This window comes from Chaetodon trifascialis, chromosome 21 (genome assembly GCF_039877785.1).
Source record: "Chaetodon trifascialis isolate fChaTrf1 chromosome 21, fChaTrf1.hap1, whole genome shotgun sequence".
Lineage (NCBI taxonomy): Eukaryota > Metazoa > Chordata > Actinopteri > Chaetodontiformes > Chaetodontidae > Chaetodon > Chaetodon trifascialis.
Window position 1 is genome coordinate 14,005,656 of NC_092076.1, and position 27,852 is coordinate 14,033,507.

The following is a 27,852-nucleotide window of genomic DNA, read 5'->3' on the forward strand; positions in this document are numbered from 1 at the left end:
TATGAGTAGTTTTAGGACTTAGATGACGATCTGGGTCAAACTTTGAGCCTTTCTTCGTCAACAATTCAACCTTTTTTCTTGTCTTGTGGTATGTCTTTGTCTCCAGGTGCTGAATGTGCTGTCAGAATGCATTGAAAAGGAGGGCTACAGTTACGTTGTAGAGGACGACTTCCATGGCCACCAGGGGACGGACTACGCCCACACCGGCCCGCGACGGAGGTAGCTGTCTGAGGGCGCTGGCAGCTGGACGGGACTGAATCCCTGGAGATCGGAGATCCGGTCGCTATCTTAAAACTGGACTGGCATCCTGTAACGCAGATGAGCTCCATCTGTGCTGAGTTCCTCAGAGGGCTTGTTTTTTTTTTGGCTGAACTCACAGGGAAGCCCACCTGCCTGAGGTCAGTTTAAGCTGTGTGGAGGTGGAGGCCTGCTGGATGGGACTGGACTTTGAAAAACAGTGCAATGACTGGACCCTGTGCTGATGCCCGAGACGCAGGTGATGTCGAAGACTTCTGGACAGATCTGGGGCCGGGTCACAGACAAAACTGAACCACCCCCACATCACCCAGACTCCTTAAAATAGCCCACCCTGGCCCTAGTGTAGGATAGTGTCACCCAACACCCACCGGCCCACCGCAGCACTACCAAACCATGAAAGTCTTGCAAGAGACGCCTTCTCTGTCTTGTTCGGGACCCTGTTTTGAATTCAGTGAATTCTGAGGGGCTTGTAAAGAACCGCCTGACCCCCCCACCCCCACCCCCCTCCCTCTCCTCACAAGATGAATTATGTGTTTCTACGTATTGTTGGTATTGCAAGTGTTTCGTTCACAGCAGAGGAGGAGGCGGAGGATGACTTCCTGTTGTCTTAATTATCAAAATGATGTTTTACTGATTTGCTGGAACATGTTTCATTGCATAGTGTGTTTTGTTACGTTTTATTTCTGCTGAGCTGATTCAGCTTCTGTCATTGGCATTCAAGATGGAGATATTTGATTGGAGTGCAGGTTTACTCCTGGATTTGTTCCTTAGTTTTGCCCATAAATATTACTTGTACTTGAGAGAATATTTATTAAAAATTCATATTTATTGTTTGAAATGAATACTAATCAGTAACATCACAGTGGTGTACTTCCTCATTTGTCCAAAAGAGGGCAAACTGAGCATGTGCAAACATCGGTGCCTCTCAGTCAAGTTTCACCCCATCAAGCATCAACTCGCTTTCCGATTGGTTTACAGCTGCCACAAGTATTGGTTACATTCAACCAAGCCTGTGTTTACATCATTTAATCCAACTTCTGGTTTTATTTCTTTCAGTGCAAACAGATATGAGGTTAGATTTCTGGTACCAAAAGCCAAATGTGACACTAATAGTTTTATATTATTGTTTTCTTTGTAATATATTTGATGTCCAGATGTTGCTGTTGTGGAGAGATTATTTTTCAGGATGTATATTTCATTCATCACCAACAGCTGATAGCTTAACTGTTGGTGTCAACGATTCAGTCGCTGGCTGAAAGTTAATATATACAGTAGGAAAATCTAGTGCCTGTGCAATGATAGAAATACTTGAATGTCTGGTTTCATAGCAGAAAGGTTTCAACTCCTCCCGGGTACGAGCTATAGATAAGACACGGAGGTCTACATGTGTCTGTGTGCTGACTTCATCTGATTCATGAGGGTTTTATTACACAGTCTAAGTTTCCATAGTCCTGTGTCAGGTCAGTACGGTGTGTATGGACGTGTGGGTGGATCCATGGAGAACCTTTAGATGGTGTGTTCTTAAAGTGAAAATGCTTCTTTTTTTATTCAACTCATTGTTTCTGTGGATTTTTTTGTTTTGTTTTGTTTTCATTTCTTTGCATCATGGTAAAAGTGCAATAAAACAAAATAAGCAGAATACAGTGATTCTGTGCTTTCTTCAGATGTGACAGCTTGTCGGTGTGTTTTTGTTTAATAGGAATGATACTGAAGAGATGATTCATATTTAATCATGGTGGAAGATGAATAGAAAGCTGTTATTCGATCTAAACTGGTGATCAGGAATAATTAAAACAGCTTCTTCTTCTTCTTCTTCTTTTAGCAGCTCAGCCTCTGCTCCTGAAGGCTATTTCAAGCTTCCAGTAATCACAAACAGTCACAATTAAAGTACTAAATTATCCATCCATCCATTTTCTACGTCGCTTATCCCTTTCGGGGTCGCAGGGGCCGGAGCCTATCTCGGCTGTCGACGGGCGAGAGGCGGGGTACACCCTGGACCGGTCGCCAGCCGATCGCAGGGCACAAACACACAAGCATTCACACTCACACTCACACCTAGGGGCAATTTAGAGTCACCAGTCAACCTAATGAGCATGTTTTTTTTGTGTGTGGGAGGAAGCCGGAGTACCCGGGGAGAACCCACGCATGCACGGGAAGAACATGCAAACTTCACACAGAAAGGCCCGACCTGGGAATCGAACCGGCGACCTTCTTGCTGTGAGGCACGCGCCACCATGCAGCCCCGTACTAAGTATAGCAAAATGTACTTGAAGTGTTAAAGTAAAAGTACTTCTTGTTGTATATCATTATATCCATGATATTATTGGAATATCAATCACGACACTTTAACACATAAGCAGCATTTTAACGTTACAGCTGTTGATCTATTCCTCAAGAGTCCAGCGTTTAAAGAGTCATCTGAGGTCACGCAGTAGGTTGTTAAATTCCATTGTTTTGAGTGCAGAAATGTAAGTCGGAGCTTGCCAAAGGGGAAAAAAAAGTGAAATTCAGATCAGTATCCTGTTTACAAAGTTTGGAACTGACACACATGCAGCTCCTGAAAATCTGAGATCACATCATGCAGCAATGACAGGAATTTGGAGTTGGACCAAAGGTGTATCTCTGTTTTGTGAAATCTTAGTAAGCTGGAGCAACTTTTTGATTCCTTAGAAGTTTTTTGTTTTTTTTTAGCAATGTTGACCCCACTTTGAATAAATAAGCTCCTCTGCCCAACTGCAGCTATGAGCTCCAATCGAGATAAGCACAGTGGACTCGGTGAGTCAGACAGCAGCAGCAGCACCCAGGTGAGCGCAGGCCTGTTGTGGAGGTCTTATCTGCTCCCTGTGAGCCGCTGTAATTTGACAGTGAGGATGGCTGCACAGTACAGTGCAAAGGAAAATGGCCCTCAGCCCCAGCTCGTAAGCATGTTTACAGTTCCCAGTGCACTGCTGTGTTTTCATAACCTTTCCTCACAGAACAGCCCCCGGAAAAGCAACTTGGTTGGTTTACATAAATGCATGTACACACACACGCACGCACACACACACGCAGGCAGACAGAGCTATGAATGGAGGAAGCGGAGGCTGAGACAACCATCAGAGGGACAGAGAGTGACCAGAGGAGAACTAAGGGCTGTAATCACTGCGGCCGGCCGCAGACAGGACGCCAGAGGAAGCCTCGTCATGGGAGTGAACCGTGAGGTGCTTATCAGATCTCAGTTCAAACCGACCTGATACGGTGACCTCCTCCTCTCCTCTGCGCTGCCTCTCTCTGTTGGTCTTACAGCTTTGTATGAAACGATGTGTTCTGTCGTCTGGAGCGAACGGGCCCAGACGACTCCTGACAGCTGAATGAGCTCGTTTTGGAAGCTGCTTGTTTAATAGAGTCGGTTCTGTTGATTTTGTGGAGGAGCTGCAACTGTGTGAGATCTTCACGATAACAGTCCCAGAAAATACCACGGTTTTACGATATCACTGTGTACAGTTACTATCGTTCAGATTCTGAGTATTATCATCAGGTATAATGATCCTTAAATAAATGAAAACAGAGAGGTTTTTTGGTTGAACAAACACTTTATTATGATTCATAAAACATTATGTCCTGGCAGACATGAAGCTCGAAATACGTTTTTAAATAAAAACCTTAAATGAGCAAATGGGCTGTATGTAATATGATACTTCATACCTCAGTATACCATGAAACTGCTGTATAGGTATATATAGGTTAATCTAAACAAATCCATAATTTTTTAAAAAGATCAGCTTATTTTTGTATGAAAAATCTTAATTTGTAAGTATGTCCATAGCTGAATTTGATCATCTGTATTTCTCTAGTAATTGCAAAGGAGTATGAATCACTATGACATAGTAATACTCAAGTAGTACAGTGAATAAATATACTTTAAAAATTCCACCCTGGCAGTACTCAGGGGAAAAAATATGATACATTAAATCAAAAATTAAATTATTTTTAGCAAAGCATCATTTGAACATGAGGGTTTTGATTCACGTAATGTAAAAAAATGAACTCAATGAAAAGCCTGCTGCATGCTGAGACATGTTGGTGTAGCTTAGCTGATAGCAAAAATCTAATCAAAGATTAGAGTGATTAAAGATTTAAAGATTAAAAAAGAAAAAAGAAATAAAAGTCAGTGACAAACTAAGAACATAGCAAAACACAACAATCACATGCTGCAAATAAACATTTTCAAATTCTACTCAGAAGTTCATCTCAAAACGCTGTTTATTAGAAACATGTTAAAGTCTGCTTTTCTAAATCTTCTTTTTATTGAGACTTGCTTAAAATTAAAAAAGAACGCAGAGAAAAGCATATGATGTTGCCATATATTGATGTGATGTGCAAAACCAGTGAAAAGTCCCTGTAACTGTTCAGTTACATCAGCTGTAAAGTTAATTTTGCAACATTAAAGGTTGACATGTGTTGAAAGACACACATTTATTCAAAGGCTTAAAAGCAGGAGAATCTATATGAAGACAAAATACAAAAACAACTGGAATCAGAAAAAAAGCACATGAGCTCAGTGTCTCAGTGGTACAGGATTTATTTTACCTGTGCACCAAAAACACCGTTTCATGTGACAGAGAAGAAAAACTCCACTGATTTCTTCTCATGCTTCAAGATGCGCTGCAGCTTTTTCATAAGCTGCTTAAAAAATCTGGGCCTGCACCTGTAACTGCGTACAGCATTGACCTTTTAGCTGCTTCATTAGCCAATCAGGAATAAAGAGAAGATTGCTTCAGTGTCTCAGGGTCGGCCGATGTAGCGCCTGCAGGCCTCTGCTGCAGCAGCGGGGGCCACACACAGAGGCCCGGCAGACCTCGGGCTGTTTTCCCGGCCTCTGTCGCCTCACGGGAGACTTCCAATTGCCCTTCAAAATACACATCCCCCTGTTTTATAGACACGGAAACAATTTATGGCCATTATGGAGCATTATAGATAGCATCTACAAAACTTCCCGTTGTTGGCTAAACGTCTGCCAGAGTGGACGCACACACACACCCCAAAGAGTTAACGGAGAGAAAAAGAAAACAAAGATGCAAAGGATCTTGTTTGTTGGTTTGGGGCTGGCTGTTTTAAGTACAGTTAAAGAGATTAGTCTATAAAAAGAAGCAAAATAAAACATGAAGGCGGTCTACAAGCTTTGCGGACCACCCAGAATCCTGCTGGAGGTCGGGGGGGGGAGCCGTTTGTCCGGCACACTCGCTCTGCGTTCAGACCACCAGGCTGCTTCAAGTCCAGTCGAGTCCAGGTTGAAGGGCACTCCTCTGATTTGACGTGTCAAAGAGAACTACTGCATGTGTGAAACAGTTGTATAAAGTCTTCTGTGGCTCCAGAGGTCTGCCTCAAGTGATGTCACTTGAGTCAGTGTGAGTTGGGGAAAGAAGCGAGCTTACCAGACCGCACCGTGTCTGCTGGAGGCTACATTCACTGCCGCTGGCATGATACACCTGAACTCACACCAAAGTGTGGGTGGTTGGGTTGCATTGTGGGTAACGTAGGTACAAAGGAGAAGAATGCATGGAATGAAGTACACGACGTCTCTGGTTCTGCTGCATTGTTAACATTTTTTTTCCAACCGATCATCATGTAATGCTAAAATAAAGTCTGATCTGGACTGGGGTCTGGAAACTGACCCCAGATAGCCTCCATTCATTACTCAACAAAGGCCAACAGCCCAGAGTTGTTCTATGCTGCTGAAAATACAAAAAGAAAAGGGAACAATCCAGCTCAGCCGAACAGCTAGAGCACTTAACCGAAAGCAATGTTGGGGAACCGAAGCCCACTGGCTCTGCACTTCAGTATTTCCTGTTTGCTGGACTTGTTACTCTACACTTGAGAGGGAAAACATCCGTCTACGCCACTAAACTTACCCAACAGCTGTAGAAATGTTGGAACTTTTTGCAAGAATTAAGTTTTAATTGCAAAAACACAGACTATTAAGATAAAAACCAGAGCCTGCACAGGCACAGCATGTACAATATGGAGATATGTTTGTGTATTTTACGCATTTCTTTTATGTAAATTTTTGATCTAAGTTCAAGTTTAAAGCGTTGTCTGCTCTAGAAAAGGTTATTTTGAAAGACGAGGTACAGTCTGCAGTGCTGTGCACGAGACCAGAAGGAGTTCAAAGACCTCAGAGAGGTGGTCCCGAGCCTTGAGACCTGCAGCCGTTCCTGGAGAGCGGCTGGGACGAGGAGGGGGCAGAGGGGGGCTGCAGGCAGCAGTCAGCAGCAGAGCTCAGAGCGAGCAGGCGTCAGCTGGCTGAGCAGAGCATGGTGGCAGAGCGGAGCAGCAGGACAGGCTGTAGCTGCTGGGCTTTGGCCAGGAGAGTCAGAGGAGCCGAACACTCCGGGTCACACATCTGACCCCTCAAGGTGCAGACATGTTTGATAACTCTCACTACCCCTTCAACTGTTTCAACTACGATGGAGACGGATACCCTTCGTCCAGCACTGACGAGGAGAAGAAAATGTGCAGACCAGCGTACAGGTAGGACCTATTTCCCCCATCTGCCAGCATGTCCTGCGACACTTTGCAGGTTTTCAAATGTGATAGAAAGACATTAGAATTCAATTTCACACAAGCTAAAATGTGGCCCTTAATGTCTATTGATTCCTCATTTTTATTTTTAATTTCAAAAAGTACAAAATTAACTTTGTTTTCAATATGATTTTTTTTTTTTTTTAATTCATCATCACCAAGTTTGTCAGCTTGAACAAAACAAAACAAAAATGTTTCTATAACTGCAGCCTGCTTCAGTTTTACCTGTGTGATAGCTTTTAAAATACATTATGAAAAATGAACCTTGTTTTCAGAGCTGTGGTTAGATATTGGTGCAGTTGACTCATATTTAAGCAGTTGCATCACTGATATCTATCATGTGCTTATTTTCTGTTCAGATTCAGTTGATTTTTCAGTTTTTGAAAATGTTATTTCATTGACTTTTGTCACATTATCAGATAAAATAAAATGGAAAGATGATTTGCATGTGTTTAGACTCAAAGTGAAATTAAAAATAATATTCAGAAACTTCTATTCCCTCCTCACTGAGGCGGTTCCTCCATGGAAAACGATGGTTAACAGCTTCATATTCGATCATGTTTCCTGATTAGTAGCTTGACATAAACATGATGTTGAACTGATGTCAATGATCGGCTTGCTTCACCTTGCAGGCTCTCAGAGATCACGGCTGTAAAACCTGCAGTTCAATGAATTTTCATGCGCTGTGTATCTGACTTTTTACCACATTCAGATTTCTGTTATTGGACTTCGTAGCGTAGCATCACTTATACAACACAGAAGATAAAATGTATTATTATTTGCTGTAACAACCACGAATTATGTTAACATTTACATTGTATCACCTTCATCAAACTGTTCAGGGTGTTGTAAAGAAAAGGGTTAACACTTCATTACTTTTCTTAATATTAGGTTTGAATAGAAGAAAATAAAATAAAATTGGAATTGTCAGTATTTTTACACACACTCTGCAGTGTGGTCTGTGGCTCAAATAAGAGCATATATAAGGATTAATAGCCTTTATCATGTACTGTCAGCACTGTGTCACCTGACTGAGGTGTGTGTCTGTGTGTCAGTTACATAGCTCTGATAGCCATGGCCATCCAGCAGAGCCCCGAGCAGCGGGTCACTCTGTCGGGCATCTATGAGTTCATCATGAAGAGGTTTCCTTACTACCGCTCCAACCAGAGAGCGTGGCAGAACTCCATCAGACACAACCTGTCTCTCAACAGCTGCTTCATCAAGGTACAGAACAACACGAGGCCCCTTTAACCACGTAGTTAATGTGGGCCTGCTGACTGTTAGTAGCAAAAGTGTGTTTCTTCTTATTATTGTTATTAGTTGCATAATATTTGTAATCATCCTGAAGTGTTTATGTACTTCCCACAGGTTCCTCGGACAGAGGGCAATGAGAAGGGAAAGGGAAACTACTGGACTTTTGCCACCGGCTGTGAATCCATGCTCGACCTGTTTGAAAATGGAAACTTTCGGCGTCGCCGGCGCAGGAGGAACATGAAAATCGGCTTCCGTGATTCAGGAGAAATCCCTTTCCATCCTTTGGAGAGCCACAGCAATCAGCGCGTACCTGCAGCTCGCCGCCCCGAACCCGACTCCACCATCTGCCCCCTGAACCCCGAGAGGCCGAGGCCAGGCCCCCAGCAGAACCACCTCATCCCCAACACCACCCAGCAGGGGAAGCCCGAGTCAGAGATCAAGTTTAGCATTGACTACATCCTATCCACTCCGGATCCACCCCTGCCTGGGCTCAGATCCTCCCACGGCCCCGTTCACATAGGGCCCACGGGGCCACCCATACACGTTCTGGAGCCCCAACATCTGAACCTGCACTTCTGGACTCTGTAAGAGGAGCTCGAAGCAGAGGCTGAACTTAACCCTTCATCGATGTTTGTGTCCAACACTGGGAAGTACTGTGAGGACATGCAAAGAAAGAAGAGAAACTCCGCCAGAGGAATTTTACTGACTTGAAAATGTAAATGAGGAACAAAGAAAGGAGGTACAGTATTATGTGATGGATTCTACAGTCACTTAGAGAAAGCATCACGCTGTCTAAGAGGTCATCTAAAAGATCATATGTGAACAATACAGAACATCACAGTCAAGCATCCGTGTTGCCATTAGTGTATGTGCAGTGTCCAGTGCTGACAGACTAGGTTGACACTACTCTCTATATGTATATACAGGAGCTGTGAGCACACGTATGATGTGTTCAAGAACACTTGGAAAAATCAAGATAGGTGAAACAAACTGCATTTCCCAGAATTTTCAGATCAGATCAGAAGTTCAGATGGTTTTCCTCATGAAAGAAGAGTTGATTCAGAATCTCATGGTTTCCCCTTGTTGTCTGTCATTTAGCCAGAAAATACAGCCTGTTCACCCTGAACATGATTTATGATTGGTTTCTGATCAATGGCAGATTTGGTTATATTGATTGCTACCTTTTTATTTTTAAGGCTGCCCTCCACACAAAAATAAGTTCAATTTCCTTGTTAAAACTCACTTCTAAAATCAGATTTATCTCCTCTCCCTCATTAAAAAAATGCAGATTTTTTTTTTCAGAATTTATGAATATGCAAATATTTTATTTTCAAAGGTTTAACTGAAACATCCAAAGTAAAGTAACAGTAAGGGAAACACATTTCTGAGCTGAGTCAGGCTTTGACATTTTTACTTTTAGTGAACAATGTCAACAGAAAAAAAATCTAATTGCTCCTCTCATTTTAGCTGCTTCACAGAGGACATTTTGACCTGTCACAGTCAGGAAAGCACGGGTTTAAAAAATAAAGGCAGTGATGGCTGAATTCCATTTAGCTGCTTCAGTGTCAGGGTCCTGTGCTTGCTGGCTCACGCTCGATGTGTCCCACACCCATAAAACGTACAAATCCTACACAGTGCTGTACATACTAACAATCAAGGTATACAGTCTGAACAGTTAATATACTAAAAAAATTATATATTTTCATCCCATGTAGACGGAAATGGAACAATAAGTGTGATGCTCAAAATGTGACTTTGCAACGTGTCACTGCAGATTAGATTAAAAACAGAGAGTAGGTGCAGATCAGATTCAGGCCTCCAGAAGTCTTTCATAGGGATATTCAGATTTTCCACTGAAAAGGTCAGAACTGCATCTCAGGACTTCTGTCATGCTGTTGTAGTATATAGAAAGGTTGAAAACTATGTCAGTGAGAGTGAAGGAATCGCGTACTGATATCTCTTATTTAGCAGTTTTTGTAATTGTCTGATGTGCGTAGATTAAGACTGGCACAGTTAACATTTTGAGGTCTACAGTGGCGGCTGGCTGATGGCACATTCATCGCTTTCTTTAACTTTAACTACTATGAAAAATACACATTAGTGATTTAAAATTCCTAATGCAAAATATTATGCATATGACACCCACGAGGGGGGGCAGCACCTGCATCAAGGTGGCCAGAGGGAGCAGTATTCATACTAAGCAAGTGAAAAGTCAAAAGTGACAAGTTTGCCTTTGATGCACTCAATTCTCCTACAATGCAATGCGCAAAGGAAATAGAGGAACTGCTCGCAGGTGAAAAAATTGTTAGAAATTGTTGTTGGTGGAGATTCTTTTGCAGGAGCACGTCAGAAAAGTTCTGTTTAATTGACACTGCCCTTCGAAAGTCACACTTTGGCTGCCTTTGCACAGAGAGAGTATTGCATAATTTCCTGTTTCCGTCCAGATTTTTAGATTCAAACTTCTTTCTTTTCTTTTCTTTTTTGTCTGAATACTTTATTCTTTGTTTTCCAAGATCTTATTTTTTTTTCTTAACTCCTCCGTTGGCTGTGCACACTGCACGCACCACATCCAATATTTGCTTGGAATCAGTGTGTAGTATGGAAAACAGACTCCGTCCACAGAACAGAGCCACACATATAATAATACTACATATTAGAAGCAACAGCGGCGCTTTTCCCTGCTGTGGAAAAAAGGCCTCTTCTGGCCGAGCGCCGTCGTTTCAGACCCACTTTCTGCCCACATTTGGCTAATTTTTCATTGACCTTTTGAAATCCTGATTGAGTGACGCTTAAATCCTAATCCAGTCACTCCGTATCGTAACATATTGTACCCACACTCTTAAAAGAGGCCTAAGAAACAGGTCTGCCTAACATTTCTTGCCTGTACAAAGGAGATCAATCATGGCGTGTTGCTGTGCCGTTGAAGGGACATTTTTCAATTTAACCTTTATATTATGTCTTGACTACATCAGAGGAGGGTTTCAACACACTTAACATGAGTGGCATTTAATATAGCATAACACTTGCAAGGTGAGGCCGAGATGTGACCCTATTTAAATACAGAGGCCCCTGCCTGAGCCTTAACAGCAGCACCTCCCCCAACACACACACACGCACGCACATCCCCCCATGACGCAATTATAATTAAACACACCTTATGCCTCCTTTGCAAATGCCCCTCATCGATCTGTGAGGTTTTTAACATTCATATGCGAACTGCCCCCCAGCAAACGTCTGCGGCGGCACAAACGTTTATGGATCAGCAAGTTTCCATTAACAAAGTTGTTGATGTTGAATAGCGGGGGCCGCCATGATGCCGCGGATATATTTGGGTAAATTAACTTAGCATAAAGTGCTCCGAGGCTCCGGGGGTCTTCCGAGGCAGCTAAAGAGAAAGCAGCAGTCAGGCCCGAAAAGTCAATGCACATATTATGTTGTCAGTGAATATATAGAGGTGTAGCTACTGGCACAGTGTCCCAGTGAATGGCCTCTATTAAACAGCTGCTCTAAATGCATCCACTTTGTTCCAGCCCTGGTTAATCCCTCCAACATCTCGAGCCAGTTGTTTATAATTATCCCAGCGATGATATTTCTCATTTCTAGGAGTGTGAATTTGTTTGAGACTTCATTACGTGTGTGCGCTGCCAGGTAAAATGAGCCGCTCAGGGGCAGGAAGCAGCGGGATTGCAGGTAGAAGAAATTGGGAAACCGCTGATCTGCAACGTTAATATAAAGTAAATCATAAACACAAATAGGTCATTTAATCCTGAGTGCTTGTTTAGCGATTGGATTTCACTGAGGCTGTGGTGGATCCCGGCGAGTGGATGGTTTTCTTCTCTGAGCGCGTATCTCTTTAGCGCGTGAGTATAATTTCTCTGATCTTAACTGTTTCCTCGCGCTGGGGCTGGAGGCGCGTGAATAGCCCGCTCCGAAAAGACACTGACGTCAGTATGAGCTGCCAGCTAATGAAGATCAGCGAAATAGCCTGAGGACTCTGACACACACTCACATCTCTGCCCTTTGCCATTTCACGGCACGTGCAGAGCCGCTGCAGGTACGCACGCTTTAAAGGCTGGAATATGCTTTTATTTTTAAAATGGCTTCAAGTGTGTGTGTGTGTGTGTGTGTGTGTGTGTGTGTGTGTGTGTGTGTGTGTGTGTCAGTAATGAGAAACTCAACACGGCGTGTCAATCAATGGCAGTTGGGAGACGTGTTTACACTTTGACCGTTAGAAGGACGTCCCTGCAGAAGTGGCTGACTGGAGGTGACCAGGAAGAAAATGGAAAACAGGCAATTTAATAAAAGAAAGGGCTTGACATTCAAATGAAAATAGAACAGAGAAATCTGCCAGATATCTGTTTAAATGTGTCAGTGTGATAAACACTTCACCTGTGGTAACGCTCCAGGAAATGTTAAGTGTTTCTTACACTAGAGGGTCCCACTTTGACCCTTTGACCCACCGCTTGATAGCAACTGCGGCCAAAACCAAAAAGAGCTCTGAAGACGTAAACTAAAAAAAATAACAGTGAGGCTTTGCTATATGTATAATGTCATAATATATAATATATTATATATATATGTGTGTGTGTGTGTGTGTGTGTGTGTGTGTGTGTGTGTGTGTGTGTGTGTGTGTGTATATGTGTATGTATGTATGTATGTATGTATGTATGTATGTATGTATATATGCACACACTGCCATATTGAACTACCCTTTGACAAAGCTCTGATTCAAAATTTTACTTAAGCAAAAGTACAAAAGTATTTGCATCAAAATATGCCAAAAGCAAAAATACTCATCATGCAGAATAGTCAGTTTGAAAATAATGAATATTATATTACTGGATTAGAGTTATTGATGCATTAATGTGGTCATTAGTTTAATGTTCCATCACTTAAAACCACTGGTACTAGATATACAGAGGTAAAAACAAAAAAACACACATTACACTTGATAAAAACATTATATATTCAGATTGTGTGACATATCTCCTCCTGACATGTCAGAAAATTTTAAATCAAAGGGAGACTGGCGGCAATTTAAACAGATGATCCATATCTCTGCAGAATATAATAAATATGAGGGTGGTCTGGTGGGCTTGATGGTAAAAGAGCTGCGGCTGGGGATCTTTGTTGGACAAGATTCCCAATCTAATTATAAAATTAGATATTGACATCATTTTTATACCTACTTTCTACACAGTACATAAGAAACAGTGGTAATAATCTCAAAGCAGTAACAGTACATGGATAAATCTGTGTATTACAGTTCTGATGTTACTGTCTGAGAACACTTTTGTTGAAGTGCTGAGTTGTTATTTGACCAAGTTCTGTGTTGCAAAGCAGATCCATTGCACTATGTTAGCATGACATGCAATGCAACTACAATGCACCACAGCTCTGGGCGGCATGTCCTCTCTCATTTGGAACATGTGGAGGACGATCCAGAGGTTCCCGTGGAGGCTCTCACAAATTCGTATTATTGGATGATGAATTTCTCATCCTTCTCCACTCAGTTTGGCCTCTGACACGTGTGCCGTCAGGCTCCGTAGTCCAGCCACCAGGGTGTGCTCACTGTAAGTGCATGTGTGGTGGGAATCACAAACACCAGAGTGGATCCTCCAGATTTCTGCTCTTCATGAACCAACAGCTCCACACGCTCTGGCCTCTGCAACAGATGACAGTCGAGTGATGTGATGCTGGGCACAATGTGACCAGTGTGGCTAAGTTTGATTTGAAGGGGCAGCGCTGACTCTTTGTCCAGATCACTGCCTCACCATCAACGAATGCCTTACAGGACAAGCTGTGGCAGACACACAAACAGTAACATGGCACAATCTCACACCAACGAGCAGCACATGGTACTTCAGCTAATGTTGATAAAAACATTTCCTTCCTGGATTAGGACCAAATATCTGAACACGTTTCCCTCCAGTGATCTAAAATCCAGCCTAAAACAATAGCACACACGTCTAAAAGGCGAAGACCTTCACTTGAATCCAGTTTTCCCTCAGTTGTGAACTTGAAAACATAAAAGCATTTACCTCTGAGAGAGAAATCCAGCAGCTCTTTTGTGCTGCGTGACTTCACAGACCGTGAGGCGGTCACTCATTCAGAAGCGGCACATGTCGAGTCAAACATGGATCCTGTGCGCTGGTGCCTTCCAGTCCCACAGACACACCCCTCTTTCTTTTTGACCGGGAAAAACGCTCCAGCGTCCGAGGTGCAACGTGAGGGGCCACGTTGCGGGATGAGGCGATTCCTGGCGACCAATGGGGAAGCCCCTGGTGTGGGGCCCACAGGCCTCCGGAGTGAGGAGGGGGTGGGGGGTGGGTAAGGTAAATGGGAAGAGTTTACTACAGGTCAGCTGCAGCTTTTACCATCTGAGGAGGGATCCGGGCAGAGGATGGCCCGCCGAGGAGAGGACTACAGTAGCAGCAGTGTGTTGCAGAGGAGCGAATAACAGAAATGACTCTAGACAACAAAATAAAGACAGATGCGGACACACTGCTAATGTTTTATTAGAGTTCATGCAGAAGTCAAACAACACAAAGAGAAATGAGAGATGAGGCAACTCAGAAAAGTGGCAGTCACACAGCACAGCCTCCCTCATCAGCATCTCTCCTCAAATCATCCAGAGACGCACAAAAGAAACGGATCGACGGCGAGCTTCAGGTGAAACTCCGCTGAGGACGCGCCGGGGCTGATCCGGGCCAGCTTCGGAAACAGGAGAATCACAACTTTTCTTTTGAACACACATTAGGAGGCATCGTTTTTTTTTCCTCCCAATCAACTGAGATCAAACATTTCTGTGTTACAGAACAGCTGACACACACACACACACACACACACACACACACACACACACAAAGCTGAACACTAAAACAAGGAAGCAGGAGGAGGAATGAGGTTTCCCTTTCAAAATGTGCAATGTTGCTGCTTTGTCTAAAGTAAGTTAATAATGTCTGTTGTTGTCATGTGCTAGTCAGTCCAGAAAATGAAGAGTGAAGCTATTAAAACATGTATCCTTCATGAGACGAATGGTGTGATTCTCTTCCAGCTACGGCTGCCCTTATCAACTCCGTCCATGCTTTTACGCCACGGACACATTCAAGCAACAAGAACATCCATGTAACCAATAAACCCCGACAAATAAGAGAACATTAGCCAGCGGCAATGTATAAAAAGGAAAATCTGAACTCCATAAAAAGCACTAAAACACACACCGTGGTGAGGATTTCTCAGCTCCTTTCCCATTTTCCCTTACAATAAAAATGATTTAAAATACTGATCTGAACAAAAAAACAAAACAAAAACAGTGCTGAATAAATTAATTCTAGACTCAAATATCCTCTGAACGGCTCTCATTAATTACATCAGGCTAAGTGTTAAGTGATTTACAGTACGAGTTGAAAGGTGACGCGGCTGGCAAAGTGCGCGCTTGTTTTAAGCTCGTCGTGATTGTGTAACATGTTGCTATTTGCTATCGTCTAAAATGTCTCGTTTGCAGCGCCGCGTCTGCAGCCGGCTCATTTCGGAAAACAAATGCCGCGCTGAAAGGTCAAGTCTTTTGAGGCGTCGGCGAGGGAGAAACGCACGGCGATAACGCGCGAGCGGCTTCTGTAGTGTGACACTGGATTCTCGTTACATCTCCGGAGACGGAGCTGCAGATTTTGGAAGAGCGGAAAATGTGCGAGCGAAGCCCAATTATCCAGAATCTTTCACGTGCAGAGGAAAGAGTTTGGTCCTCGATTTCAGAGCGAGAATCAGAAGGAAGGAGTTAAAACGGTGTCTCCTCAGCGACCAGTAAGACCAGTCCTTACTGGAAAATAACATCCCTGTGAACTCAGCCCATGTCAACTCATTGCTGTTCAGTTTGAGGAGACTCCAGAAGCGAGAGCGAATTGGAATTAAAACTACCTGCAGAAAACTCAAGACAGCAGCCTCAGGCCAATAAAATCCCAGCAAAAATAATCTCTTGTGACCGACTTATAATCAAAGTACTGCGGCTAAGTCTGCCAGAGAGAAATGAACAGCATGTGACTTAGGGGAGGATCACATTTGTTGGTGCGGTGCGCAATTATGCCAATCATAAAAAATAAATTCCCTTCTTCTTCTTCGGACTTTTTGGAAATGATCCGATGCGTAAGCGTTCCCTTCTCTCATGAAACCCCCCCCCCCCCCCAGTGAGGTACATCCCTGTCGTCAGAGCAGCTGGAAAGATAAACCCCCTCTTCAAAAAATCTACATTAAATCGACATCTCTTTCATACATATGTAGCTTAAATATACACACGAGTGATAAACTTGACATTTCTCATTTACAGATTTACAACTAACTTGCAAAGGAACGGACACGAACAAAATACCCAAACGAAACGACGTCCTCGCGGGTACGCTCGCCGCGGTTCTGCAGCGACGGCCCGGAAGGTTTTCTGCTGGGGGCTCTTTAATTGTAGAAACTGAAATGGTCGCGTTTGGTGGCGTTAATGCATGCTTTAAGGGCTTGGGTAAGAAACCGATTTGCTACAAATGACAAGAACAGTAGGACGCCTCTTTTATAAAACTCTGTTTTTAGGATTAGCTGCAACACGAAGCTCTGCAGTCCACGACAGGCGGAGGGAGACTCTTCACACGTCAAAGAAGAAGGTCAAAGCAGGCTGCCTCACAGTCTCTGACACCGCTCATCGTGTGGGTGACATCCATCGAATCGAGACGGGCCATGTGTTTAGGTTTTCCCTTTCCTTGTGAGAAACGAATGGAAAACATGAATAATTCCCTTTTTACAAGGAGAGCGTGTACAAATCTCTGTAGTGTGAGTAGTGTTGTGATGAGTAAGAGCGGAGGTGGATGTGTTTTAGTGTCAGGTCAGTCTGTCTTCGGGTGATGCTGCTCGGATGGTCGGGTCTTAGGCCGGGGATCTGAAGGGCGAAGGTGGGAGGTCTACATGGCGAGCAAAGCATCCTCCGGTCGGTCCGGCTTCTTGCGGCTGGGGTTTCCCTGCGCTGCGCCCGGTTCGCCACTGGGGGGCGACGGTAGGCTGGGGGCCATCTCTGCTGCTTTGGCTCTCTCCTCCAGGAACTTGTCAAACTCTGGAAGCGTTGGAAAGAGGAGAGGGATGTGAATGTGAGAGTTTTGTGGTCGAAATGTAGCAGGAAAATGAGAGCAAAAGAGATTTAGGTGGTCCTACCTTCACTCGTCACCCCTTCCTCACCTTCATCTCCTTTCTGTTGAAAAACAAGGACAACAACGTCACACCTGGGACTTGACTCTGCAAAACTTAATCCACTGCAAACCCTGATGCTGTGCAAACCCACATCAGCACCGCGTACATCTCTCACACACTCACCACCACTTAGGTTTTATTATACAACCAACTTACCCCTCATCTCCACCCACCCACCCCCATTTGGAATATTATGCTACATTTCTTGAATTTCCACATATACAACCCTGATTCCAAAAGAGTTGAGATGCTGATTAAAACCTAAATGAAAGCGTATTTGCAAATGAACTGCTTTCTGAAGTGTTCCTGAACCTCTCTCCATCCTCGCTTGTGAACGACTGAGCCTTTCCAGGATGCCCCTTTCATACCCAATCATGACTCTATCACCTGTTAACAATGAGACTTTCCCAGTCTTTAGTTGCTCCTGTCCCAACTTTACTGAAACGTGTTGCTACATCAAACTCAATAAGCAGATATTTAGAAAAATCAATCAAGCTGCTGAGGTCAAACATTAAATATATTGACTTTGTACTGTTAGCAAACGATCACGTCTCGTTTTAGTCATGTTTCACTCAGTGCCCCAACTTTTTTGGAATCAAGGTTGTAGGAAATATATGAACACCAAAACAAATCCACCAGCTGTTTCCCCACCAAAACAGCTGGATGTTACCAAGGCAACACAGTCTCATCAATTTTTGTAAAATGAGCATGGACTCTTGGAATGCTTTACCACAAAATTACACGCGCCCTTCTTCCCTTTTGCCAAAGAAAGAAAAAAGTTGTGGGTTTGGGTTGTGATTTGGTTTAGATGAGGCAACAAAAACGACTGGATCAGTTAGGAAATGTCACACAAAAACGTTCAGCTACAACTAAAAATCTCACACTAGAGGAAACTTTAAACCCTGGTTGTTTGAGCTGAGGACAGACAGACTTAGAAACCAGAATGTCACTGTGCTGTTTCAGCTCCAGACTACAGCCTGATTGGACACCTGACAGTGTGTCCATGGCTGGTGGGAAAGCCTTACCTCAAACTGCATGCAGCAACACATATCTGCATTCAAAACCTCATGCCCATTTTACTGAATTTTGTCATAAAAAAATGACAAAATTAGTTTGTCTCCACAGCACACTGTTAGTAACTTAAAGTGAACTGTTAATATGTGATCAGAAAGTGAGGAAACGTGAGAGAAATAAGTTCTGGCTTTAAAAGCAGTTTTAAAATGAGGAAAGGGAGAAAAGAGAGCTAAAAAGGAAAGAAAGGGAGAGGAGTGCAGGCAGAAATAAAAATCATGATGGGCTCACCACATCAGTACACAGCCACTCCTCTATGTCATCCATGACAGAGGACTGGCCTCCGACACCCTACGGGGCAGCATCAAGACCGCCACAGGTGGCCGGAGGAGGGGGGCAGCAATGCCACAACAGAAAAAAAAATCCCGCCCAAACACAACAAAAATATGACTTAAATGAACTTCAGGGTCAACTCAAATGCAACTTATTAAATTATTCTGTGAGGAAAAAAATGAGGGACTAGAGATGAATGTTCGAGGATGGAGTGGCACAGTGAGACACACGCACGCACGCACGCACGCACGCACGCACGCACGCACGCACGCACGCACGCGCCAGTGAGAACGACGAGGGGTCACATCAATATGCAGGAGAAAGCTGAACGCGTCCAACAAGCTGAGGAAAGTAAAGCGGCTGAAGGTGAGCGCGGTGAGCAGCGTCGTGTCTGACAGCACAGCAGGTCGCTTCTGCCAGTAGCCACAGTTATTTCATTCAGTCAACAGCCCACAGAGCACATTCACACCAGGCGTATCGGGAGAGCAGAAGCTTCAGTGTGACTCTCTTTGGATGAGGCGATCACTTCAAACATAAAACAAACCCATTAGTGGCATCTGACTGGCCTTTATTCCCTTTCCTGCTTGACAGTTCAGCAGTGAAAACATGGTTCTAACAAGGCTGTACACACACACAACAACTCAGACAAAACACACGTCACTCTTGTTAGTAATTTCGCAGCACTGCACACTTAAGACGCCGCCGTTTAAGTCTTCCAGACAAGCTGAAACCTGCTTTTTCTGTGTTAACTGAGCAGTTAGTAGCATCCAGCAGCACGCGTTAAAAAGCACAGGAGAAAACGTCTGCTTTGGCATAGCACAGCTCAGTGCATGGCATCAGACACACACTCCAACATGTTTGAAAATGAAAGCCCACACTGGATGGAAAAGCCCGAGACTCACCGCTCCTGCAGTTGGCTGTAGGACATCCAGAGTGGGAGGGAGGCTGCCAGAGGCGGCGCTGTCATCTGCAGTAGAGCTGAGACAAGATGAAGACAAGAGCCTTTGTACAGTTATACTGTATTAGTGTGAGGATTTGTTGCTTTTCTGCCTTTCCTATCATTGTAATCTTTGGATTCTGGACTGTCAGTGAAACAAAACAAGAGCAACTAGACATGAATCTTCAAAACGACAGCGGGATCTGCAAAGCCACACATTTTCTGTCAGTTCTGATGCCTAAAGCTGAAGGTGGGGTAGAATCAACGAGGCATCCTTACGTTTTGCGTGCTGGTTCAGACAGAGCTCCGGTCCTGGTTTGAGCAAACACATCAAAGTCATCCTGGGTGGGAGGGGGCTTACAGCTAGACAGGGAGCTCAAGGTGCTGCTGACACTGTCTGCGCCCATGTCTAAAGAGATAAGATAAGAGAAGACAGAAAGTACACAGAATGTCAAGTAGCCCTGCAACATAAAACAGAATCCAACTGCATGAACTGCAAAGAGGTATGTCAAAATGCTCTAGCAACCATTAGCATAGCTGTGGGCTAAATTAATAGTTTTTTACTTTTAGAGATAAGAAGATCAATACCACATTGTGCATGAACTATGGGGTTGAGTAGGGATTAGCTTAGCACAGACTGTATGTGTGGGGAAACTGTTAGCCTAGCGCCTCTAAAGCTTCGTCCTGACTAGGTTCTATCTCTGGAACTATTTCTTGGCGACCAGCATCCAGGTGCAGTGGCTTCCTGAAATCATTGCTGGTTGCCCAGCAACCTCACACTCGAACTTTGGACCCAGGCAAGTTCCTTCACCCTGTGACCAGTCTATATGCTAAACTGGGCTATCAGTGACTCCAGCTCTATATTTAACACACAGGCATGAGAGCGTAATCGATCTTCTCATCAAACTCTTGGCAAGGAAGTGGAACACATGGAGCTGTACCTTTAATCCAGTGATGTAGGTGAGGCCTGTGGCAGAATCCTAGCTTCTATTCTGTCTTGTCTTTAGCTGGAGCTTCTGTTCCAGCATGAGTAGACTCACTTTGGCCTTAGTAATACGTTGCTAGCTAGCCATCGAGCTAGTTTAGCAAAAACCCCTCAAATTGGTGTGATTCAGCCACGCATGTTCACAAACACATCCAGCTATTACTATTAGTAAGACATACGTTAAGCCTTTTAAGCCTAATTTTAGACAGCTGCGATTGCATTTGCAAGATGTTAAATGAGAAGAAGAACGTGAACGCTTGGCTAATGTCAGAGGAAGCGTGTGCATACCAAGGCCAGCCAGGCGGGAGGCCAAGGTGGCCGGGGAGGAGGGCCTTCCCACAGGGCCTGTGAGGACAGGGGGCAAGCTGGTCGGGGCTGCGTTCGGCATGTTGCTGACCACCGCCGGGGAGCCTGGGCCGAGGTCTATGAGGTTGTCCTCCGTGGCCTCACTCAGGACCTGGCGAGAGAGACGTGACGAAACATGATGAAGCTCTTGTTGCGCGTAGGAGCTGAGAGGAGCATTTAGGGTTTCTGGCTCATGAGCAGCAAAATAAATCCGGTTGTGGGAGGCTAAGGAAAGGCAGGGTTATAACAGTATATCGTTCCTTGATTGCATGTGAAAAATATGGAAGAAAAGAAAAGAAGAAAAACTTGTGGTGGAAATAAAAAATGAAGGCATGGCGCATTATGAGCACAAACGTGTTGGTTAGCTTCAGGAGAGCATGAAAATGTTTGTAACTGAGGAAAGAAGGAAATTAAGCAACTTTCTGGAAAACTGTTTCTTAAGGGGTTGCAAATCTACATCAGGTCTACATATGTAGGTTTTGAAAGTATTTGTCTAGAGGAAATGAACTTCATCCATCAATTCTTGATTATCATAAACTATAGGAGTGCTGGTTATCCAGAAAGACAAAACCATCCCCTTAAGAAGGTAGAAATACAACAAGGAGGGAGAAGGGAAGACTGAACCTTTGAGCTCTGAAGGAGTTCATGTATCAAGGCGGCTTTGCAAATCCCAAACCGCTTGAGATGATGCAAACGCAACATGACGGCGATTCATTTTAGTGCCATCTTAAGCTCGTGTCATTGTCCGTCTACCTCTAGCTTCATCGTATCGCTGGCTGTCGGGGGGCTGCATAGTCAAAACATGCCATATGGGGTGACAGATACTGGTGGAGGGAAGGGCCCATATCATTTAGCCATGTTTCAACAGTTGCTGTGTGGTGACACCGGTCATTTACGGAGGTTGACAATATTTTCATACTTGCCTGTCTCAGCTAGCCACAGAAACAGAAGAACAGAAAAGAACAGAAAGGAAGAGACAGTGAATATCATTAACATGCCTGTGCAGGGCACAATGCAAAGGCATGATAACTATGGAAGCTACACCATGCCTGAATAAAACTGGAAACCCAATGAAGAGGTAAGGATGAGCCAGCAGAGTATCTTTGCCTCATGCCTTTTTTCAGATTCCTGGCAATGACTCTGGTCAGTTTACATTTTGGTGTATAATAAAGAAAATGTGATGAGGTGGAGACAACAGGAAACTGACAAAAGGCACGACGCAATGAAGGTCCCTACTGCAGGCATGTGATGCACAGGACATGGACCTGTTAATGAGTTCCTGGATAAAATCTGCTCTGCTTTTTTTGGATTTAAAACATTGCGAGGCGGGAAATGATCAATGACAGCAGGATAAATGGAAGCTAATCGGAAGACAGCGATATGATAGATAACAGACATACAGAAGTAACAACGACTTGCACATGTTGCTGCAAAGAGGCTTTCGACAATGCTCTCAGGTCTTTCGGCTGATGAATCCTAAAACAGCCTGTTTGAGCGCCCCACTTGGCCCGCTCCACAGCTGTGACTGGACTGCTGATTGCGTTTCATTCTGTCATTTACTTGTATTTATTCAGTTTGTTCCTCGGGGACCGTGCGCATTAATAAACATCGCAGGAAATATGGCAGAATTAGCCAAAAGGACGTGCAAACCGTGGCAACCTAAAGCCAGCCTCAAACCAAAGGCATAAGTTTACAATAATAATCAAGGACAACACAAGTGCATGTCTAAATTCAACCAGCTCAGTTCCAGCGCTTCCCAAAATGAAATGACTTTGCTTTTGATTGACTACTGTTATTGTCCCAGTCAGTGTTTCCCCCTACTGGACAGGACTTGAACACAACAGGCCCGCTCTGACTGTACTGTAGATGGACAATGGAAAACAGAATATTCCAAATGAATAAATAAAATTGTAAATAATGATATTTGCATTTTAGGATGAAAATAAGTACATATATGTCTTTGTTGGGTTTCCATTCAATTAGGCATGTACATCTGGTAAACCACTGACAGACCAACACTTGAAAGACACTGCAAAGCCTGACTGGTAATGTATCATGCAATCCACATTACTGCCAACATCAGAGGATGAGAAAACATGAGCGCTGATGCAAACACTGGGCGTTTCACCACCTGAGTTAGTAACTGCTGACTCACCCCATTGTTGACGCTCTGAGCGGAGGACCTCCCAGACCTAAACCTCTCATACCTGAGGCGGAGAAAGAAAGGCGTGAGAGAAATGACAAAGAGCTCGTCACTGATGTGCCTAAGCAAATCTGTGCAAACACACAGTGACATGGAGGTAAAGATGAGCTTGCATCTGCTTTTTATACATTTGGTTCTAACCTTTCGTAGCGTAGGAAAATGTTATTGAGGTCATCGTTGACATGCAGCAGCTCCTCAGTCACTGCCTCGTTGGAAACGCAGGAAATGAGCTCCACTACCCTCTGCTGCATGGCTCTGCAAGTCCTGTTTAGCTCCTGAACACACGCGTGCACACAGCACATACACATATGAATAGTGATGTCAGGCTTAATGCTCTCTATGTCTTTAGAAGGATAAAAATACAACCCTTTATACGTATTAATTCACACACACACACACACACACACACACACACACACACACACACACACACACACACACACACACATACACACACACATCAGGAAGAATGCACACACACAACCACACCCATAGGTGGTTCCTTGCCTGCAATAACTCATAGTCTGAAGCATCCTCCTGTCCCGGGACCATCTCAGTCAACATCTCTGACATCACCTTAGTGTTTCCACGAACAATGTCCAACTCACTGCGCAGCCGGCAAATCTGTGTGTCGCAGAGTTAAATTCAGCCACGCTTAGTTTATCAGTGGAAAACTGGTCATTTGCAGCCAACAGCATTACTTTAGGACAGTGATTCCCAGCCAGGACTACTCACAGGTGGTACTTTGTGAAGGAAATCTGGACTAATAATTCAACTTCACTAAAAAATACAAACTGGACTACGACATGTAAGCTGCTCACAGAGGCTGAAATCGTTAGCTAAAGTAAAGCAGATATATTTCAAATTATTAACAGCTGAAATTGTTCCCAAAAAGTAAATATTTGAAATTGCTTGCTAAAAGCACTGAATAATAGTTGCTTAAACAGAACAGTTTCTTCATTTCCAAATGTTCATGGAACAAATCCAAGCTTCACAAAATCAACCTTAATTCTGACAGTTTGCAGCCACATCCACTTTATTGCTATTAGCAATTCATTTGAAGATATTCTTAACATGACTGCTGGTGAACGTGACAGGACTGACAAAAAAGGCTGGAACTGAGAACCACTGGCTCCTTGTCAAGGAAGAGCAGGTTGCCACAGGGTGATAGCATACCTGTTCAGGTGTAGGATTGATAGATCCAGAGGCATGAATGTTGGGGACCTGAGGGGTGGGGTAGGCTGGTGGGACAGCCTGTGGCGTGGGCTGAGTGGTGGTGGTGGTGGTGGTGCTGTACTTATGTAGGGTGGAGTCGCCCTCTGGAGCAGATGCTGCCTGGAAGCAACAGAGAAAGAGATAAAATACTTAAAATGTGGCTGATTATCTGGGAAGACAGTCACACTGTGCTCGCTCTTCGCACACAAACATCTATACACATTTAAGCTGCTTAGTACGACGCCTCCCACCCGCTGAGGTGTGTGTATAGGTGACAGGGTCTCCAGGTCGGACATGGGGAACTCGATGCCTTTCCTCTTTAGCTCCTCGTAGATTTGGACCACACCTGTGAGGTCTGGACTGCTCCTGAATGCATCAGCCCATGCCTGGAACAGGAAGAGTGAGGAAGGAGTCAAAAGAAAGGAGAGCGAGAGGCTAAAAAAAACAAAAAACAGAAAGCAAAACAATGGGCAAAGGGAAGGCTGACACAGCACACAAAGCAAGGGACGTCAGAATACTAAAAGAGGCCTGTTCTCAGATCATTTGGTTTTGTCTGCCTTGAATACATTCAGTCAGCAAACCACAAAGCTCTTGGCTCGGCTCTCTCTCCGCCGTGGACAGGCTGCAGCTAAACTGGGCCACTACGACAGCTCCGACACATCCCACACTTTTAGAAAATAAGTGGACAAGTGTTTTGATCCAGAAGCGTTCTCCACTTCAAACCGCACCGCCAGTTTGATCTAAAATGCAAATTTCCAAAAATGGCTCCCTCGGTTTGGTTGAAGTGCGTCCGAAAACAACATAAAGCTGATGCAAAACCAATAGAGTTAATTAACTAACAATAACTTTGAGCTCAAATGCTGCACGGCCTATTAACTGAACACACACGCTCACTTTCATCAGCTACAAAGGTACACACATGAGACAGGTGGCTCTGTTGCTACACAAAGACATGTCAACAATGCTCTTGATGTTGTGTAAAGGGAGTGCTGCTCAGTGCGTTTTCCCACACAGTTTTCCCAGCTCACCCTCCTCTCACAAACTTGCTTGGCTAATGACTAGACAAATGAGAAGCAATTAGATTCTCCCTTCTCACTCAGAGCTACTGGACCCCCCCCCCCCCCTCCCCCCGATCCATGCTGTAAAGCTGGGGTCACATGGTTTCCCTGGTGGAAATAAGAGTGGCCCACATGAGCCCTACAGGGTTACCCGAGCTGTGCCAGGTAACTAGAGCTGCTCCTGCCTGAAGCCCTGGAGACACTGTGCTTTACCTGATGCTCTGCCTGAAGAGGACAGGACACCTTCTGGACTGCCGCACAGCCACATGCACTACAACAAACGCCTATGCTGCAAGGCCTCACCCTGATGTACAGCATTAAAACAGAAAATCCAGACGCAGTACCCCTCATGGGAATAACCTATCAAGGTTTATGACATGCAATGACTAAACATGACACACAACACAAAGGCAATAAAGGTGCAAGTTATCTTACCTGAATCAGGGCAAGCACTTTATCTTGAACGATCGTAGGCGGGTTGTTTTTAGGGGAGATGACTTTAACGAGCACGCCATCAACAAAGTCCCTGCTAGTGACCAAAGCGTGAAAACGATGTCCACAGTTCTTCACGCACGTCTCCAGGACCTGACAGATGCAGAGAGGAACTAATATTTGGTAAACTGCGAATCCAACTCTTTTAAAGGCACGCTGAAGTTAGACACAGAGTGGGTGTGACATGTTGGACTGTGCATGCAAATTATGTGATACAATCAAGTGCCAACAGGTGATTTGCTCTAAATTAGATTACCTTATGTGAGAGGTAAAAGGAGAACAAGTCTACATGGACCTTTTTTAGTACTGTAACAATAAATACAATGCAGCTGCCCTCCTCTTGCCCACTCACCGTTAAAGCCAGCATCACTTCCCTATAGTTCCTGTTGCCATTCAGCCTCTTCTTCACTGCTCTAATGGCGTCCTTTGGCCTGCACACATGCAAACGCACAGGTAAAAGCACACATTAAAGGACAGCATTGCATGCCATGCGCACCGCTTTTAAATGGAGTGGCAAGTCATTCAAAGCAGATCTAACACAGTTACCAAGAACTTTATGACAGAGGGCTTAAGGGGGCATTTTGCATGGCTCTGGTAGGACGATGGACACAAGTGCAAAAGCTGGGAAGAATACCAGGTGCAGACACATGTCAATGATTCTTTGACTTGTCACAATCTCTTCAATGACAATGTGGCTCCACGGTAGTAATAATTAACTTTTTAAGTCTTTAAAGGCTGCAAACAGATCAAATTAGCCTCAGAGCAGTGGGCCTATAACGCGTCTCCCATTCCCCAGAGAGAAGAAAAAAGTGGAGTCAGACCTCTTTTTACAGACTGCTGATCCAGAGTGCACTGCACTAGGCTAGACCCACCTGAGCCAGTTTACAAGTGACTAATCAAACAAGACCTGGACTTCACACACCAGCTTAAATATACAGTACAAGGTTAATGGAGGGGGGTGAGATAAGCAATGAGGCCTTGCACAAATCCACCTCACACAGCCAGAGCAAGGCTTCTTCTCTTAGTATGACACAGATAAGAGACATGAGGAAAAACACTGAGGACAATAGTATATCTGGCTGCAGCAATGTCTTGACGTTATCTAAGCAGCACAGGAACAAAGAAGACAGAATTCAACGAATGCGTGAAAGAGAGTTAATCAACAACAGGTACAGATATCGATTGACTTTCCTTTGGTAGTCTGGGTACTCACCCATCCTCTGTTTCATTGATGATGTCACATATTTCCATGTTGAGGGTCCAGTCCTCACTTTGCAGAGAGCCATCAGTGGCTCTCTCTGAAAGACACGGAAAGTTAGTTGAGAAAATAACCTGAGGTGTTCTCAGTAAAACACAGCACACCTACTGTATGACGATGACCGACGGCTAGCTGACTGTTAGCTAACTTAGCTATTAGTCATCATTTAGGATACAAGTAATTGTTCTGGTTGATGTTTTTGGCACTGGCCGAATTGACAATGAAAGAGAACAGACCTGTAGTTAACAATATTGCTCGCACAGTGACAGTAGATGTTACCGTTACTACTGGTTAGCTAGGCGGCTAACGATGGCTTTCCAGCTGTAGAGAACTCATTCAGGGACGTTAGCATGCTAACGGTAGCAAGCCCCAAAACGACTATCACATAAAACAAATGCATTTTCACGACATATACGTCTATCTTCACGCGGCGTAGTTCCCTAAACATCTGGTTACATACCAATGCAATGCCCCACAGGGGTACTGTAAGGATTTCCCAAAAGGAACTCCATCTTGCTCGACAACAAACAAGTCAGTCCATGGGATGATGATGATACATGAACCAAGTCCCGCCCACAGAGCAACGCAATTGGTCAAGAAATCCTGACCTTTAGCGTGATTGGAAAGCTAGATTCTCCGTCAGGAGAGTTGGACGATTGTAAATAAAAGGCACCAAAGGTTGCATCGATAACACTCAAATGGCCACTTTATGACTGACGC

At 44.2% G+C, this 27,852-nt stretch overlaps 3 protein-coding genes across 4 annotated transcripts in view; 2 read left to right on the top strand and 1 right to left on the bottom strand.

Moving 5' to 3' along the window:
• fam20cb (FAM20C golgi associated secretory pathway kinase b) overlaps positions 1–1,926 on the top strand; it is a 46,434-nt gene extending 44,508 nt beyond the window's left edge. Inside the window, exon 11 of the mRNA XM_070989922.1 lies at positions 107–1,926. Within this exon, the coding sequence (XP_070846023.1) occupies positions 107–223 (117 nt within the window). The 3' untranslated portion in view covers positions 224–1,926. The remainder of the gene's footprint in view (positions 1–106) is intronic.
• A 4,592-nt stretch (positions 1,927–6,518) lies between these two features.
• On the top strand, positions 6,519–9,197 carry foxl3 (forkhead box L3). Its single transcript, XM_070990970.1, has 3 exons — positions 6,519–6,768; positions 7,875–8,043; positions 8,188–9,197. The coding sequence occupies exons 1-3, from the start codon at positions 6,662–6,664 to the stop codon at positions 8,659–8,661; spliced, it is 750 nt and encodes a 249-aa protein (XP_070847071.1). The 5' UTR covers positions 6,519–6,661; the 3' UTR covers positions 8,662–9,197.
• Positions 9,198–14,578: 5,381 nt separating this feature from the next.
• On the bottom strand, positions 14,579–27,693 carry tom1l2 (target of myb1 like 2 membrane trafficking protein). 2 transcript variants are annotated; one of them, XM_070989923.1, is made up of 15 exons: positions 27,593–27,693; positions 27,088–27,172; positions 26,227–26,305; positions 25,818–25,967; positions 24,576–24,710; positions 24,286–24,444; positions 23,617–23,733; positions 23,251–23,384; positions 23,062–23,113; positions 20,850–21,018; positions 19,856–19,985; positions 19,542–19,617; positions 18,598–18,657; positions 17,260–17,296; positions 14,579–17,161 (listed from the first exon to the last, which is right to left on the bottom strand). In XM_070989923.1, the coding sequence occupies exons 1-15, from the start codon at positions 27,642–27,644 to the stop codon at positions 17,013–17,015; spliced, it is 1,584 nt and encodes a 527-aa protein (XP_070846024.1). In that variant the 5' UTR covers positions 27,645–27,693; the 3' UTR covers positions 14,579–17,012. The 2 variants fall into 2 exon arrangements, with proteins under 2 accessions (XP_070846024.1, XP_070846025.1); XM_070989924.1 differs by lacking the exon at positions 18,598–18,657.
• Between the last annotated feature and the right edge of the window lie 159 nt (positions 27,694–27,852).

What these genes read in the sequence shown, in the direction of transcription:
- foxl3 (XM_070990970.1), top strand. Translation starts at nt 6,662, where the DNA reads ATGTTTGATAACTCTCACTACCCCTTCAACTGTTTCAACTACGATGGA. An exon ending in ATGTGCAGACCAGCGTACAG is followed by an intron (nt 6,769 to 7,874) that starts GTAGGACCTATT and finishes TCTGTGTGTCAG; the next exon opens with TTACATAGCTCTGATAGCCA. An exon ending in TCAACAGCTGCTTCATCAAG is followed by an intron (nt 8,044 to 8,187) that starts GTACAGAACAAC and finishes TACTTCCCACAG; the next exon opens with GTTCCTCGGACAGAGGGCAA.
- tom1l2 (XM_070989923.1), bottom strand. Translation starts at nt 27,644, where the DNA reads ATGGAGTTCCTTTTGGGAAATCCTTACAGTACCCCTGTGGGGCATTGC. An exon ending in ATCAATGAAACAGAGGATGG is followed by an intron (nt 26,306 to 27,087) that starts GTGAGTACCCAG and finishes GCATGTGTGCAG; the next exon opens with GCCAAAGGACGCCATTAGAG. An exon ending in TCAATCCTACACCTGAACAG is followed by an intron (nt 23,734 to 24,285) that starts GTATGCTATCAC and finishes TGCGACACACAG; the next exon opens with ATTTGCCGGCTGCGCAGTGA.